This window comes from Bubalus bubalis, chromosome 16 (assembly GCF_019923935.1).
Source record: "Bubalus bubalis isolate 160015118507 breed Murrah chromosome 16, NDDB_SH_1, whole genome shotgun sequence".
Taxonomy (NCBI): Eukaryota; Metazoa; Chordata; class Mammalia; order Artiodactyla; family Bovidae; genus Bubalus; species Bubalus bubalis.
In genome coordinates, this window is record NC_059172.1 from 70,314,909 (window position 1) to 70,333,944 (window position 19,036).

Consider the following 19,036-nt stretch of genomic DNA (forward strand, 5'->3'; position numbering starts at 1 on the left):
TTAAAGACTAGAACCTATGTATGTTATCCTCCTAATGCATTTTCTTTGTTCTGCCTACTGCTTGAAAATAGAAATCAACTTTTCTTATAGCTATTTGCTAATTACTGATTACTTAAAGAGAAGTGGGCTTTCCTGGTAGTTCAACTGGTTAAGAATCCACCTGCAGTGCAGGAGACCCCTGTTCAATTCCTGGGTGGGGAAGATACACTGGAGAAGGGATAGGCTACCCACTCCAGGATTCTGGCCCAGAGAATCCCACAGACTGTATAGTCCATGGGGTCACAAAGAGTTGGACATGACTGAGTGACTTTCACTTACAGAGAAGTATTCACTTATATTTAACTTAAACCCAATGACTTACATTTTCTACACATTTCAATACACTATTTTTTTTTTTTTTCAAATTCCTAACATGCAAGTATTTCAAAGTAAGTCTTAGGCAAAATACTTAACTGAAAATAACTCTAAGAATCATTAGTAAAATTTCTTTCTCCCCTAAAGAAATACTCAGTACCTGAATGTGCTCTTTTGTGATCAGCCAGGGTCGGTGTGCTAACAGCTTGTTTATTTCATTAAGATTTTTCAGTCTTTGTGGTACATATTGCAAACCATTCAACCATTCAGCAATACCTCCTGTCTTTAAAAATTCATCCACATGCATGTTTATTAAGTAAGAACACTGATGTCTAGCTGCAGCCTACAACACAAAGAAAAGATTTGGTGGATAAAACAGTCATGGTACGGTTTTATTCTACAATTACTAGGACAGTCATTATGGACTCCGTAGGAGAGGGAGAGAATGGGGAAATTTGGGAGAATGGCATTGAAACATGTATAATATCATGTATGAAACGAGTCGCCAGTCCAGGTTCGAGGCACGACACTGGATGCTTGGGGCTGGTGCACTGGGATGACCCAGAGGGAGGGTATGGGGAGGGAGGAGAGAGGAGGGTTCAGGATGGGGAACACAGGTATACCTGTGTCGGATTCATTTCGATATTTGGCAAAACTAATTCAATATTGTAAAGTTTAAAAATAAAATAAAATAAAAAAATTAAAAACAAACAAACAAAAAAAGTTCATTTTTATAGCTAATAATTCTTTTCTTAGAGAATGCTCTTCCTAAAACTTTCATCACAATGTTGTCATAGATTCTTGAATTGATACATAAAGCTGACATATAAGTAAATGTCACATGAAGCCAATTACTTCCTCATCCAGAAGTGGTAGGGGTCAATCTAGAACCCATTTTCTATTTATGTGAAGGAAGTATATGTTCATTTCATTATGGTAAGTAAGATCAACTATATTCTATTTAAAACACAATAAAATCTGATTAACTTGTACCAATTCAGAATATATACTAGTTTGAGTATTTTTCTTATTCCCTTTGAGATAACTGTGAATCAGCCTTATCTGTGCCCATCCTCCTATTGAGATGAAACTGAAGCTCACTGACCCTTTCTTTCCTAGGCAAGCCAGAATCAGCCTTGATAAACTGGTAAATCCAAGAAAAACAGACTTTTCACCGCTCGTTTCCTCAGGGCTGCTTCTCAGTTAAATAGTACTGTTTTACTCTGTTTTCCACATCCTATTTCTTTGTTGGTGACCATTCTAAGTTGGCTTTCAGACTTAGTGTCGTCAAAACCTTAAGCTGAGTAATCTTAGTCAAGTTCATCATTTAATAAAACACAGGATGCAGCCCTTTTTTTGTTGTTTAAAACTTCAGTGAGAGCATAAACAAATTAAACTTGATAAAAACTAACTCCTGGCTGGCTTTGATCACTCTGCCAGCCCAGATGTTCCCCTAACTTCTCCAAATATATTGCACTTGCATCTTGTTCTTTTCTCCAGCAACAGTCCAACTGTAGCACTGTTTCTACCTTCTTACTCCTGCTGTCCATCATCCCAATTTCTAATTAACTAGTTAACTAGCTTGCACCAAGTACTAAACTTAGTAGTAGTATAACTTATTTAGGAATTCTTCTCTGACAGAGTCGCCTAGGGCTAATACTTTGCTCTTATTTAGCCAAATTAGTGATATTCTTCATGTACAGAATGACTAAATAAAAAAGTCACAACCAACCTGTTTTATATTAATACTGAAAGAAAACTATCAGGAGTAAAAGGAAAATTTGAGGGACACTAGGAACATTACTTCGGAGAAGGCAATGGCACCCCACTCCAGTACTCTTGCCTGGAAAATCCCATGGACGGAGGAGCCTGGTGGGCTGCAGTCTATGGGGTCGCTGGGAGTCGGATACGACTGAGCGACTTCACTTTCACTTTTCACTTTCATGCATTGGAGAAGGAAATGGCAACCCACTCCAGTGTTCTTGCCTGGAGAATCCTAGGGACGAGGGAGCCTGATGGGCTGCCGTCTATGGGGTTGCACAGAGTCGGACACGACTGAAGCGACTTAGCAGCAGCAGCAGGAACAGTACTTTCGACCCTATAAACATCTTTAATCATGAGATTAAACATGGAAAACTTTACTAATAATTAAATCAGAAACATTCAGTATATTATGTGAGTTACAACATTCAAAATGTAACCAGTGGATTTGAAATCCAAAAGGTCACAAGCTTCTTGAGTTGTTGTTTCCGTGCGATTATACTTAGCTCTGCACCACAAGTAATACCAGCAGGGAGAGGGACTAAATGGGGACCAAGTCACGTGAACACAGGAACTGTAAGTGAGCATACCATGATGGCGATGTAGTGCCGGTGCGGTAGAGGAAGGGGGCCATCCATGCGCAGCATGTAGAACTGGCTCCTCAGGAAGGACTCCAGGTACTGCGTGTGCAGGCTCATGACCTGGGTGATGTTATCCAAGCGACCGGATGTAGAGTATTCTTCCACAAGAAAGTTAGTACGTTCATCCACTGTGTTTGCCTGGACAACCTTTCAACCAAGAAACACAAAACAAAATCAAGGCTGAGAAGTAAACACACCAGTGGTTTACATGCATTATTCCATGACTGAAGCCGATGAAGGTCCTTTTGACATTAACAGACACTGAAATAACGCAGTTTTTCATACTAGAAACAGAAATGAAAATGAAAGCACCATTCATTTTTGGCTCTGGGACCACAATTTATTAAACAACAAATGTCAAATTATCAAACATTATACACACAGCTATGAAGTTGGAGAAAAGAAGCTTCCATCTGCTTTGCCAGGCACATAAGGCAAAAATTTTCAGGGCCTGCTTGCCTGGCTATTGTCACACTGATTCGTGGGGAGGGAAAGCATTTAGAATTTTCTCTCAAAAATAGCCTATGAACACACTTAATGACTATATCTTAGGACAGACATTTTTCAGTCTGATCCCTTGCTTGTTTTCGTTATTCAACATTAAAAAAGCTTTCTGCAGTCTTTTTTGGTGACAAAGAAAAATAGGATAATTTGTAGTAAAGTGCTAATTGAAAAATTAATAGGATACTAGATTCCCATTTTGAGCCTATCATATTAATTACTAGAAACAATGTAAGTTATTAAAATGGACGTGCAGCATCTGAGAAAATCAAAAGGACTTTTTCAAAAATAGATTATTCACATACAGGTTTATAAACAATGACAGCTTGGGCATCATACCAACAATTGGCTTCTGAAGGTGTTAAGAGCTTATTAGCACCCCATGGAAGGACTTGTTTCAGTGGGAATCAATGAACATCAGATGTGTGTTTCTCGGCTTGGTTCCTTATTTATTGGCATTTTAGAATTAGAGTTCTAGACTTAAGAAGAATTTGTCCCTTATTTTAGATAAGGTAACAGACTCAAGATTAAATTTCAGCTCATACAGCTATTTAATAGCAGAGCCTGGTTTAGAATCTGCTGCTGCTAAGTCACTTCAGTCGTGTCCAACTCTGTGCGACCCCACAGACGGCAGCCCACCAGGCTCCCCCGTCCCTGGGATTCTCCAGGCAAGAACACTGGGGTGGGTTGCCATTTCCTTCTCCAATGCATGAAAGTGAAAAGTGAAAGTGAAGTCGCTCAATCGTGTCTGACTCTTTGTGAACCCATGGACTGCAGCCCACCAGGCTCCCCCGTCCCTGGGATTCTCCAGGCAAGAACACTGGAGTGGGTTGCCATTTCCTTCTCCAATGCATGAAAGTGAAAAGTGAAAGTGAAGTCGCTCAATCGTGTCAGACTCTTTGTGACCCCATGGACTGCAGCCCACCAGGCTCCTCCGGCCGTGGGATTTTCCAGGCAAGAGTACTGCAGTGGGGTGCCATTGCCTTCTCTGGGTCTAGAATCTAGGTCTCCTCAAATCTAGACTCGTGGTCTTTCTAAAGATCCACACTGCTCTTAAGAAGCTCTGTTTACTTTTCAGGGCTGGCCTCACAATCTCTTCTGAAGATAAGTACAAATTATACAAAGGCACTATTGATGGAGGAAAATTTAATCCCAAAGGAAATGTAATGTTTGAAAAGTGTTAATTGTGAGGAAATGTTAATTACAATGGTGTAAAAAAAAGGCAATTCCACTTTGGCTCACTATAAAACCAAATGTATTTCCATTTGTTCATGTCCTCCCATTTTGTCAACTACAGGGAACCAAGATGACAGTTAAAAATGGAATGGATCATGATAAACTCTATATAATTAGGGACAGAATATTTGTTGTTTTGTTTTGTTTTCCAGCAGAAGATTCTTCTGCTTAACTGATGCCTAAAAGACATTAATAGGTTCTTATGATGCAACAGAGCCTGAAAACAGCCGTTGCTTCTGCAAACCAGATTGTCTCCAAATACATTCTGTGTAAATGGCAGCATTTCAGGAAGCCTTTATATATGTATTAGGCAATCACTCTGCTAAGAGCAGCCGTGTGCTCTATGAGGGAAACAGGACAAGCCCAGCAGTTTCTCTAATGCATGATCACCTACAGTCCCTGAGCTCCTGAAACATTACAGGTAACTTTGGAGTTTCATGGAAATGGCAAGGTCACTAAAAGGTCAAAATGAACATGATGGAACTGCTGACTCTAGTGCGACCTGACATGTATTATTATTCAAATTCTACTCATTCTTTAAGGGATACCTGAAACATCATAGGTATTCAAATATATCTTGACTAATTTCTGAACAATATAGGAATAATGCTAGTGCTTTAAGATAAATGATACCTTTTTGCAATCAATAGTAAACCAATATATATAACCATGGTTAATATGAGTTAATAACTCCTTTAAGCAGAGAAAAATTCAATTAGTGGGCCTTAAATTTTTCTTAGCCCAAGTATAAGTTAAAGGCAGCTAGGAATCTCCAGGTCCTAAACATTGCTGTGATCTTTCATAGAGATGTATACCCACTAAACAGGCATGCAAATTTTCTTATAATATTTTTTGTGTCATTTCACAAACATTCTTTCTGCATTTACCATCTTGACTCCCCCAGCTTCATCAAAAGTGCAGCTTGTAGTGGAGATTCTCTGACATTCTGTCTCATCAGAGACTTAGAACCAAATGAAAAGACTAATTACTAGTGATTATTACTTTGCCAACAAAGGTCTGTCTAGTCAAGGCTCTGGTTTTTCCAGTGGTCATGTATGGATGTGAGAGTTGCAATATAAAGAAAGCTGAATGCTGAAGAATTGATGCTTTTGAACTGTGGTGTTGGAGAAGACTCTTGAGAGACCCTTGGACTGCAAGGAGGTCCAACCAGTCCATCCTAAAGGAGATCAGTCCTAGATGTTCATTGGAAGGACTGATGCTAAAGCTGAAATTCCAATATTTTGGCCACCTCATGTGAAGTTGACTCACTGGAAAAGACCCTGATGCTGGGAGGGACTGGGGGCAGGAGGAGAAGGGGACGACAGAGGATGAGATGGCTGGATGGCATCACCAACTCGATGGATATGAGTTTGAGTAAATTCCGGGAGTTGGTGATGTGTCGACAGGGAGGCCTGGTGTGCTGTGGTTCATGGGGAAGCAAAGATTCGGACACGACTGAGCGACTGAACTGAACTGAATATCATGTTTTCTTCAATAGATTTAGTTGGGAAACTTACTTTTTCACTTTAAAATCTCTTTTCTTAACATTTATGTAACCTATAATCACCATGAAACACTGGCCATTTTAAAACCTTAAACCTATATGATAATATTAAGTTTTATTACTGTTAGCAGCTTTGTTCAGAAATGCTATATTTGAAATCAAATACGGTAAAATTTATATTTTTCTAAACTTGCAGTACTGTCTAACTCCAAATAAGATGATTATTACACATACAATCTTTCAAGTGAAGTTGAAAAGAAAATACTTCTGTGGTTTTCTGACAAATAAGAATAAGAGCAAAACACATGTTTACTTCCATATTAAAAAATGCAGATATTCTTTGACACAATTGAGTTATTTTAAAAATCACTTTATATATATTAAGACAGATTGACTTACTTCCTTCTCTGGAATAAAGGCACTTGGTCCTCTTGTCAAGGGTTGAGATACTCTGATTCTTTTATCCTGTTTTTAAAAGAAAAGTTTTATGTATTAATGATGACTTTCTATGAAAAGTTAAATTGGTATAAATTGCTAAAGTATAAAATAAATGGAATAAGTAAATAGAATTATGTAAACTCAAAGTGTTAGGTCTTGGATTCCGCCCCCTCCAGCTCCATAACAAACAACAACAATAACAACAACAACAGCAAACAACCTATGGGGTCATTGCATGAACAAGATAACGCGACAGACAAGCTCCTACCATGGTGCTGGGCACACAGGCAGGCTCCTCAAATGTTATTTCCCTCAGTCGTACTCTATAGCACCAGAGATTTTTTTAGCCCATATGTGACATGACTGGAAACCATCAGCTTCCGTAATAAAATCATATCTAACAGTATACTAGCACACTGTTGAACCTCAATTTGAAGCTAAAGGAAAAGTTGGATTCTAAGAGTATTACACACAACCTCCTAAAGCAATGGTCTGATTTCTGTTTTTCTTTCTGAATAAAATAGGAATAAGCATATCTAATATAAACCTCTGAAGCTTTGGGTAAGAAAAATGTAAAACATGGAGAAGTAGAGGTTAATTTCACCTGAGAAATGGAGACTATAATAATGTTTATTGTTCTATCACTATTCTACTTAGTAGTAATAACTGCCAGATCACCAATGGCATGTCTGTGTTCATTTCAACTTTTTAAAAATATTGTTTTTGTGTCCCCATTTAAGTACATTCATCTATAAGTCAGAAAAATTCCCATCAGGAACAAACTTCCTCCTCTGTAGGCATAAGGAAGAGCAAGAAGAGTCAGAGGCAGGCTCTCTGGTTTTGAAATGCTTCTTACCAGGAGAAGAGACAGGAGGAACAGCCACTTGACTTTCTATAATAAAAGTAATAAGTTTATGAAATAGAAGCCCTCCAAAGTCGTAACATAAAAACAGCAACTCTGCTTTGGTTTATGAATATTATAAAGACTGAGTGAGAAACTGAAGAACAGGGGAACAGACGTCTCCTGGAAAGGAGTGTTAACATTGAGCTTGCCCTTCTCTCCACTCCCTTTTTCCCTATTTCTTTCTCTGCAAGGTAGCCTGAATCTTTTTTGTTCCTTACAATCCAAGAGCCTACCAAACACAAAAAAGTATTTGAATCCCTTACTTCATTAGGAAGCAGTCAAGTATTTAACAATCTTTTGAGAACCGAACCAGATACTGTGGTAGCCTCAAGATACAGGGTGAGCAAGATGGACATGGGCCCTGCCCCTCAGAAGTTTGGCACACAATCTCCAACAATTTTCAGGGTGCTACTGAGATAAATATATTAAATAATGATCATCTTAAACTGCTAGTGCTTTAGGAAGAACTAATCATCTAGGTTATATTTGTGAAGGGATGACAAAGAGATCTCAATCTGCTGGTGAAGTACATTAGAAGATTCCATGTCAAAAGAAACAGTTTAGAATTTCTAATATTAGTATTTCTTGCCTGCATCAACCATCATCTGGGTTTACCTAGAAAAATAATTTAGAAGAAAATGACAGACTTCTTCTCCTTGCTAGTCTTAGTAAATTATAGGAAATGAAAATTTGAATACTCTCTATATAACACAGCCTAAGGCACCAGTATGTGAAAGGCAATTTCCTTGACAACTGATCACTTCAAATAAACAAAGCAGTTAGAGGAACTGATTGTGAAGACAGATCACAGGTTTGAGGGGAAAAACGTCAATAGGGAGATAAGTGGAGTCTTTTATATATATTTATTTCAAAAAATACATCAAATTCAAAGAAAATATGGGGAGAGAAAAATAAACTAAAAGTGTACAAAGGGACTTTGGAGATAGAGAATGATTTATTACTAATATGATTTATTTTTATAAATCATTATTTGATATATTTATCAACTGATTTATCTTTAAAGGTCTGAAATAGTTATTTTGCCTACAAAAATATTTTCTGGATTGGCCAAGGTTTAAATGTGAGATACATTTTCATCACAAGTGGAACTGCATACTACTATACTTAAAAGAATATAACATGTTAATTTTAACCAGTTGATAAGAAGCAACTGATAATGATTTCATTTGTGTCAATGCTCATTTGTTCATTTATCCAGCAGATATTACTGAGCATTCACAATGTGCTAAGTACAGCCAAAGAACTGATGCTTTTGAACTGGGGCGTTGGAGAAGACTCTTGAGATTCCCTTGGACTGCAAGGAGATACAACCAGTCCATCCTAAAGGAAATCAGTCCTGAATATTCATTGGAAGGACTGATGCTGAAGCTGAAACTCCAATACTTTGGCAACCTGATGCAAAGAACTGACTCACTGGAAAAGATCCTGATGCTGGGAAAGACTGAAGGTGGGAGGAGAAGGGGATGACAGAGGATGAGATGGTTGGATGGCATTACCGATTTGATGGACATGAGTTTGAGTAAGCTCTGGGAGTTGGTGATGGACAGGGAAGCCTGGAGTGCTGCAGTCCATGGGGTCACAAAGAGTTGGACACAACTGAGTGACTGAACTGAAGTACAGTGGGGACATGAAAAAGTAGTAGACTGGCAGAAATGCATTAACTATATCATAGTTTGTATATGCATATAAAAAGCGGTATGGGAGCACATCATTTTATGAATTATCATTTACTTAGTCATTTGCTTCCCCAATGGCTCAGCAAATAAAGAATCTGCCTGTGATGCTGGAGACACAGGAAATGTGGGTTCAATACCTGGGTCAGGAAGATCCCCTGGAGAAGGGAATGGCAACCCATTCTAGTATTCTTGCCTGGAAAATCCCATGAACAGAGGAACCTGGTGGGTTCTAGTCCATGGGGTCACAAGAGTTAGACACAACTTAGCCACCAAACCACCATGGCTTATGTTGGTGTATAGTTTATATCGGTGTATGTACGGTTTCATTATTGTAAATAGTGCTATGGTGAATATCTTTGTATAAAGAGACTTGGGGGCATATTTTGTGGTATTTAAGATGGTTTCTTTAGAAAGATTCCCAGATGTGGATTTACTGGGGTTTAGGTTATAAATCTTTATAAAGTTCTTGTTGCATACTACCAATATGCTATAAAGTTCTTGTTGCATACTACCAATATGCTATAAAGTTCTTGTTGCATACTACCAATATGTTTTACCAATTTTATTTCCATAAGTTGAGAAAATGTTCTTAACTCACTAACTTCAAAAGTGAAAAACAGCCTTTAAAAAATGTTTTTGAAACTTTTAATTGTATACACGGTACTGGTGGTGACTTAGTCACTAAGCTATGTCTGACTCTTGCAACCCATGGACTGTGGCCCGCCAGGCCCCTCTCCCTATGGGATTCCACAGGCAAGAATACTGGCGTGAGTTGCCATGCCCTCCTCTAGGGGATCTTCCCAATCCAGGGATGAACCCTCGTCTCCTGCATTGGCAGGTGGATTCTTTACCACTGAGCCACCAGGGAAGCAACTGTATACATAGTTCAGATAAAAATTCCCTAAGCAGAGTTGTGGGTCAGATCTCTGTTTTTAATAATACAATTCTTGGTGTGATACAGTCACTCCAGAGGGGGGGGAAAAACAAACCCAAACAAACAAAAATACCCCCAAAGAAACAAACAAACAAACCCCCAGCTAGGAAGCTACTGCAATAGCCAAGGGGAGAGATGATGTGGCCTCACCTAAGAGAGCTATTTATACACTGAAAAGTGAGAGTTGCTCAGTTGTGTCTGACTCTTTGTGACCCTGTGGACTACAGTCCATGGAATTCTCCAGGCCAGAATACTGGAGTGGGTAGCTGTTCCCTTCTCCAGGGGATGGTCCCAACTCAGGGATTGAACCCAGGTCACCCGCATTGCAGGAAGATCCTTAATTGTCTTGAATCACCAGGGAAGCCCACTGAAGAGAAGGGAAAACTAACATTTTAAAATTATACCAACGTGTAGACTTCTTCAGTTATAGTTTTAAAATGGTGTCACAATTGAAAGAATCAGCCTACTTCCTGCTTCTGTAAAAGAAGCATCTTTTCTGGTGAGGATACTACTATCCTCTCAGTTAACTGCTTTGTATATTTATACGAAGTTGGAAAAGTTCTTTCAATCATCAAGGCAGTTTATAAATTCTCCTTAAAATTCTTTTACTGAACATTTATTCCCCACCTACTTTCTATCTCTATATGTTTTTAAAGTTGATAAAATAAACACAAAAGAAGTAGGATAGTACTGTTGACTTAAAAAACAGTCACAACCTAAAAGTTGAGTGAGTGAGTGAAGTCTCTCAGTCATGTCCGACTCTTTGTGACCCCATGGACTGTAGGAGCCTACCATGCTCCTCTGTCCATGGGATTTTCCAGGCAAGAGTACTGGAGTGGGTTGCCATTTCCTTCTTCAGAGGATCTTCCTGACCTGGGTTCAATCCCTGGGTGGGGAAGATCCCTTGGAGGAGGGTATGGCAATCCACTCCAGTATTGTTGCCTGGAAAATCCCATGGATGGAGGAGCCTGGTGGCCTACAGTCCAAGGGGTCCAAAGAGTCGGACGCTACTGAGTGATTTCACTTTGTAGCTCAGTTGGTAAAAAGTTGAGAGTTATGTTTTATTTGATGGAAATTTTTAGGACTTAAGCCCAGGAGGCAGCATCTCAAGTAACCCTGAGAACTTCTCCAAGGAGGCAGGGGGAGGAGTCAGGTTATATAGAAGTTTGCAACAAAGGGCAGGTCTGAACATCGAAAGTATTTTTGTGAATTAAAGAAAACCAGATACCTCAAGTCAAGGAATTTAGCGTTTTTCTACGTATGGGAAGATGCAAGAGCCTGGGCTCACTGACATCATTCCTTTCATATGCATCTCAGCTCTCTGGGCCAGTATGCTGCATTTTTTTACATCCTGAGCTTCTGTGCTCACCACAGGGAGTGGCTGCAGCCATGGCTGCCAGATCACTTCAGCTTCCTGGGTGCCCTCAGGGCTCAGAAATTCACATTTGGAGAGATGAAATCACTGATGACCCTGACATCCTTTTTTACTGATATGGCAGGAAATACTCCATTTTCTCAATACCATATCCAAAAGATTCCATTTACATAAGCTGGAGTTCTCGTCTCCAGTAATACTTTGTAAAACCTTTCCTCATCTTTCATTTCAAATCCAAAATACCCAAGAACTGGGTTCCTACTTTACTTATGCTCTGATTAACTTTCCTGAAGTCTCTAGACCTGGGTTGCCTTATACAGTAGCCATCAGCCACATGTGACTATATTTAAATTCTTAAAATTAAATATAATTCAAAGTCCAGTTGCTCAATCACACTGGTCACATTTCAAGTGCCCAACAAACACCTGTGGCTCTGACTCTGACTGCACAGTCTGTGGAAATAATCGCCATTGGACAAGGCTCCACCATCACAGACATGCTACTCAAGACTACATCTAATTTTTGTGAAATCACATCTTCAGGCATCTTAATGCCTTTTGAAATGTTAAATGACTCCTCTGCAGAGTTACTGGTTTGATGGTCACACCTACTCAATCCCATAACCAAGCATTTTAATCTAATTGCAGAAATGCTCTCAACCATATTGAGAGTGAATTCAGACAGAAGCAATTTGGGAAAAGAAAAAAAAAAAAATCAGCCAGTTCTAAGAATCTTTTGTCTCAATGTCTGCACATAGTCTGCAAAAAAAGTATCAAGGACTTTGTCTTTTCCCCTTTTAAAACTTACGGTAAAAAATATATAACATGAGCTCTACCCACCTAACAAATTTTAGTAATTACTGTACAGTACATTACTGTTAACTATAAGCACAACGTTGTGTAACAGATGTCTAGGACTTTGCCATCTAGCATAACTGAAACTGCACACCCACTGAAGGGCAGCTCTTCACACTCTTCAGATCCCAGCTGAGATGCTACCTCTGTGATCTCCAGCCTTCTTGCCTCTGTGCAAAACTCAGATCTGCCTTTTGCTAGGCAACTCTCCCCTAGTTTGGCTTTCCTGGCTCTGAAGCCAGGAAATCCTCCAATTTCTTTCACCACCTGTACCCTCTTCCTAGACATTCCCTGCATCTCCTTCATCAGCATTCATTCTCTCAAGTGAGTGTTCTGACCCATGGCTTCCATTTTCCTGATACAAACAAAACTCTGCTGGACTGTGTGAGCCTCACCATACTGGTGAGAGAAGGGTGGAGTGGGTAAAGGAGAGAGAAGGGTATGTGATATGAAGAGCAAGCAGGCCCTGTAACAGACTCCTGCACCTTTGCTAAAGAGCTCGAGTTAGCACTGCTCTGCCCTTCCATCGGACCTGGGCCATTTTGAACTGCCTGTGACATGCTGGAACCCTAAAATTAACGTGTTTAAAACCAGTCTCCTACCATAAACCAGCTGGTCCTTACTTTCCTCTTTAAGTTATAAAATCACCACACAATACCAGTAACCCTGGCTCTGATTTACAGAGTTATCCTCGACCCTTTATCTTAGGAATCTGCATTTAGTTAGTTGCTAAATCTGATAATTGCCTTTTCCCAACAGTATCTTTCAGCTCTCCTTTCCCCAGCTCCGTCTCAATTGTAAGAGTGTCTCTCATGCTAAGAATTATTTCCCCCTCACAACTGAGAGTCATGTCAATTCTAGGCCCTAGCTTTTGAGGAGATAACACTTAAAAAAAAAAACACCCAAAAACCAAAAACACAAAGTGCGATACAAAAGAAGATTCCACTTTTACTCTATCAATTTTCCCTAAAACAAAATAAAACACCCCAAACTAGAACAGCTGTGATATACTTTCTCAACATACACTACTCTAACAGAAGAATTCCAGGGTTGGTCTATATTAGAAGTGAAAATAACTTGCAGTTGCACTAATTTTGAGTAATAATATTGCCAAGTTTTCCTTTCTTAAATATAAAGCTAATATCCTGTCCTAGGGAATAAATGACTTTGATCATAGTAGTGAATCTTACACAATGACCTTTAAGTCATAAATCTTGTTTAATAACTGTGTAAAAATAAAACCAAAAATCAAGTCCGGGTTTGTTTGTTAACTGTACTGTCTATTATAGTATCCCTTAGCCACATGTGGCTATTTAAGTTTGTTGTTGTGTTAATTGCTCAGTTGTGCCCGACTCTTTGTGACCCCATGGACTATAGCCCACCAGGCTCTTCTGTCCATGGAGTTCTCCAGGCAAGAACATTGGAGTAGGTTGCCATTCTCTTCTCCAGGAGATCTTCCCAACCCACGGACTGAACTCTGGTCTCCTGCATTGCAGGCAGATTGTTTACCATCTGAACCACCAGAGAAACCCAAATTTAACTTGATTAACATTAAATAGGAGATAAAAACAAAGTGTCTTGATTGCACTAGCCACATGTAAAGTATATAACAGCCACATGTGGGTACCAAGCTGAATTCTTCTATCATTGCCAAAGGTTCTATGGCACAGCATGGCTCCATAGCATTGATTAGTCTTGGCTTCAGCTACTCAGATAATATAAAGATACAAAATGGTTAAAAATTCAGGAATGAACACAAGCAGAATAAACGAGTATTAAGGTAACTTCATTGGAGAAGGCAATGGCACCCCACTCCAGTACTCCTGCCTGGAAAATCCCATGGATGGAGGAGTCTGGTAGGCTGCAGTCCATGGGGTCGCTAAGAGTCAGACATGACTGAGCGACTTCACTTTCACTTTTCACTTTCATGCATTGGAGAAGGAAATGGCAACCCACTCCAGTGTTCTTGCCTGGAGAATCCCAGGGATGGGGGAGCCTGGTGGGCTGCCATCCATGGGGTCACACAGAGTCGGACATGACTGAAGTGACTTAGCAGTAGCAGCAAGGTAACTTCATAGAAATAAAAATTTGATTTGGATAGTAAGACTGGAAAACCAAAACACCAACAAATTAATCACAATGGCAGAAAAGTTTGCAGATACCATTCTTCAGAGTCTCAATTTGATGACAATTTTCAAATCACTAATTTAAAAAGAAGAAAGGAAATTCTCCAGTATGTTGACTTATTAAAATAAAAGGAGGTATGAAATATGTAAGAAACTTTAGACAGTAGTAAATTTAATTGATTTTCCTTCAAATATCTTAAGACAACATTCACAGAATTTGCTTAAAATTTTTTCCATAAAATCCTACAATTTCAATCAAGAGAAAAACTAGTTAAAAAAATAAGAACTCATACTTTTTATATATCAGTGTCATGTGTCCTAAGAGATTATTTTACAAAGGTTATGATCTCAAGAGTGGTACAAAACTTTATCTTTTTTCAGATATGTTATAACTGAAAGAAGTTATGCTTGAAATTCATCAGCTGAAATTATGCCTATTAAGTAATTATCTACTGGAAAACAAAAGACCAAAAGCATAAAGATGAATTATATTTAAAAAAATGCTTATTCTGAACTTTTCTGTTAGGTAATTTACTAGATCACTTTATGTAAATTAATCCCACTAGAAAATTAAGATATGTGAAAGTTACAAATTCTTAAAATTATGAGTCTTTAGAAGTAATCAACCAGAGAAGGCAATGGCACCCCACTCCAGTACTCTTGCCTGGAAAATCCCATGAATGGAGGAGCCTGGTAGGCTGCAGTCCATGGGGTCGCTAAGAGTCGGACATGACTGAGTGACTTCACTTTCACTTTTCACTTTCATGCATTGGAGAAGGAAATGGCTACCCACTCCAGTGTTCATGCCTGGAAAATTCCAGGGATGGGGGAGCCTGGTGGCTGCTGTCTATGGGGTTGCACAGAGTCGGACACAACTGAAGCGACTTAGCAGCAGTAGCAGCAGCAGCAGAGGTAATCAGCAAATTACTTGCCCCTAAGAGGCTAACTGTTAAAGAGAACTAATTGCTGCATTTTAAGCTACTAAGTATCTTTAAAATAAATTATTCAATTTAATTTTTACATTTTTCTTCTTGAGTGTATTTCATTAAAAAATGGAAAAGCAAAAAAAAAAAAAAAAAAAAGAAAGAAAACCAAACCACAAATTCTATCCATTAAAATGTAAAAGAAAAACATACAAATTCTATCTATTCTTGAATTTATATCTATAGGAGAGAATAATACTGAGAATAATGTGTGTAATTAACTTTACATATAGACAGTTGAAGAGGTTAAAAAAATGTGTTTAACATATAAACAATTCTGGCAAAGCAGAAATTTTTGATTCCACCGAACATACTAATCCCTCAATTTTTGAAGATTTTTAAGGGCATCCTTAGAAGATAGTTTAATAGCTTCAAAAAAAATTTAACACACTGCAATGACAAAATATCTTAAGTATAAAAAGCATGCTCAAACAAACATTTTAAGTGTGACTGTAAGAAAAGTAACTGAAATTATCAATACAAACAGTAAATTACAGTTGTTGACTCTCCTCTCCTTTTTAGATGTTCCATTTTGGCAGAAACCATTGCAAAAAGGACAGAGATGGGAAGGTGGCTCAACGCTTTGAAATAATACTGATGTCATCTTATTTCTTGGCAGACACTTACAGAAATAAAGACTGGGTTTATAGAAATTGATGACATTACACATTTCAGAAGGAACGGACAAATGGAAAGGAACACAGAGATGTTCTAAAAACTCTCTATCCCTAAATGAGAAAAGCATGGGTTTTAAGTTAGATTGTTATAGATGTGTAATTTTATAGTAAACTCATATTTAAATGTCTGCCATTACCTGAATATACATTATTTCCCATTATTCCAAAATGGCCTAAAAGATTATAAAATTATTACTTCTCTTACTCTAGATTAAAATATGAATTGACCATCAATACAATTAAAATATGTATTGTAATAAGTAACTGAGACCTAAGGTCATTTAGTGATAAAAGATTGGGAAGCAGAAAATTGTAATACCATCAGAGGCAAGAATCTTGCAAATTACACAACATCTCTTCTAGTCCTTGGAGCCTGAGTGTAATAGGGACCCCAGGAACATCAGGAGCCCAGCCCCAAACACAGGGTGTGGCAAATATTCGTTGAGGATACAAAGAGCACTGAAAATTCCCCTTCATAAGTGGGGAATCCTGTTGCCTTCTAAAGGTCTGAGACTTCGGTTCCCCTTTTTAACTGAGCTCTTAAAACCAAAGCAACCAAGCCCCTTCTGCAAGAGCTCTACCGCTGGGTACGATCATTTGAGGAACACTGCAAAAAAGATCTTATAACTAAGAGCATGAATTTCAGCTTTCTTCAACAACACATACTAATTAAGATTTCTAACTTCCAATCTCAAAACATTCCCACTAAAAGGAGTGCACTTGTCAGCTTCTCTACCTCCTTCTTCCCCCTAGTAAACTGTCAGGTGCGAGTGGACTGGGACAGTACCTTGTTCATTTTGGAGTACATCAACTTTAGTATGGAGTATGGTGTCAGGTAAACTTCAGTTCCATTTTTTAAAGATTTACATAAGGCCACATTAGCTACTCCTTTAAACAGTAAATCTAAAATCAAGTCCAGTGCCATCCAGAGGTAAGCAGCAAAGAGCACACCTACTTTCCCACTTTCCATGTAATACACCACAGAGTAGCATAAATCAAGCTAGATTCACTTGTCAATGAAAACTTGGGAGTTCTAATGTGGCAGATCTTTTCTGTGTTGTGCAGAATTTAGACATTTGAACCAGTATTTCCTGAGGCTCTGTCCTCCCTTTTTGATGTCTACTGAAATACTACCTATTCTTCCTTTAAGACCCAGCTCAGACACCAACTCCTTTGGTCTTCCTCCACTCACACCAACTCCCAAGTTCTTCTAGGAAATTAAAATGATTCTTCTTAAGGTTCACAATTCTATTTAGTTTTTCTCTCTGTTAGAGCTATTGAAGAATATTATCTTATCACTCTCTTCAGACCATAAATACCTTAAACAGCAGGATCAATTTCTAACACAGTATCTGTACCTTTATAGCACAGCAACATGAAAATAGTAGATCCCATGCATATGATGAGTTGAACTGAGGAGACAGAAGTCTGGTACAGGCTCTTCCATCCCTTTTCCTTCCTTCAATGGGCAAGAGTATCCTGTGGACTTAAGGCAGTTCTCTGTACTCTTATTGAGACATACCAATAAATTAAATTAATAACCACAGTCCTAGACTGTGTATCAATCTACGACCTTCCTTGTATCATCTGGGTTCCCTATGTGACAAATATTCCCTTTTCTCTATTTGTTTATTTTCTAGTGTTATTAAAACAAGCAGTACATGCAATTTCCTGTACTTTGTGCTACCTTCTTAAAAATCAATAATGATACTTCATGCCTTGACACTGATCTTGAGCGACAAAGGCTCCTATACAACCTTTTAAGTGTTAAACACTTTCTTTAGAGATGCAGAATGACAAAATATACTTGTTGAATATATTAAAATTTTGGGCTAAGTACCCCGAAAATGAGATTTCTCTCAGGTACAGAAAACTCTGCACCTGAGACAAAGTCCATAATAACTACTTAACTCAATGCTTCCCTAATAACATATAGATAATATACTTTTCTACCACTGATTATAAAATTGCTCCCCAGCTCCCCATGAAGTATTAAGAACTGCTTTACTTTTATACAGTTTTTAATGTTGTCTATTGTGTAGGTTTTCCTGGTAGCTCAGAGGTTGAAGCGTCTGCCTGTGATGCGGGAGACCAGGGTTTGATCCCTGGGTTGCGAAGATCCCCTGGAGAAGGAAATGGCAACCCACTCCAGTACTCTTGCCTGGAAAATCCCATGGATGGAGGAGCCTGGTAGGCTACAGTTCATGGGGCCGCAAAGAGTCGGACACAACTGAGCGATTTCACTGAGGTTTATTGTGTGGTAGTAAAAACTTGGCTTTAATTTTAGAAAGTTTTACCTATTAAAATTATGTCCCAATTAGATTAAAAGAAATAAAAAATGGGAACTTTTGAAATTAAGACTCCTATTAGAAACAATTACAGTTACAGAGTCCCTTGGACAGTAAAGAGATCAAACCAGTCCATCCTAAAGGAAATCAACCCTGAATGTTCATTGGAAGGACTGATGCTGAAGCTCCAATACTTTGACTACTTGATGCAAAGAGCCAACTCATTAGAAAAGACCCTGATGCTGGGAAAGATTGAGGGCAAGAGGAGAAGGGGGCAACAGAGAATGAGATGGTTGGATGCCATCACTGACTCAATGGACATGAATTTGAGCAAACTCTGTGAGATGGAGAAGGACAGGGAAGCCTGGCATGCTGCAGTCCCTGGGGCCGTGGAAAGAGTCCAATACGACTGAACAACAGTTACAGAACATTCTAGTATTACTCAGTATATGGCTGATAGCCTTTTAGAGAAATAAAAAAATATGCTGTGGATGTAGCTACCTGGTGTATGAAAGAAAAGTAGGGCTTTAAGTCAAACCTTTGTACTTAGCATCTACTACCCAAGTTGTAACAAAATCAAAAGGTCTTCTAAGTTATTCTAATGAACCAGAAAGACATGATAGTCTCCAGTTTTTTCAAAACACAATGATTAACAAAATAAAGGTCACTTGTTCAGCTTAGAGAAATTGTAAAAAAACATTAAAGCTGTGCTTTAATGTATACAGGTAAACTTAAAACCCATTGTAATCAAAATTAAAACATG

General features: G+C 38.6%; 1 protein-coding gene across 1 annotated transcript in view; it reads right to left on the reverse strand.

Moving 5' to 3' along the window:
• The window catches only part of LOC102416545 (sestrin-3), an 80,342-nt gene that overhangs the window by 22,101 nt on the left and 39,205 nt on the right, over positions 1 to 19,036 (reverse strand). The window contains exons 2-4 of the mRNA XM_025266976.3: positions 6,397 to 6,462; positions 2,706 to 2,903; positions 515 to 697 (exon numbers count right to left, since the gene is read on the reverse strand). Coding sequence (XP_025122761.1) covers positions 515 to 697; positions 2,706 to 2,903; positions 6,397 to 6,462 — 447 coding nt within the window. The remainder of the gene's footprint in view (positions 1 to 514; positions 698 to 2,705; positions 2,904 to 6,396; positions 6,463 to 19,036) is intronic.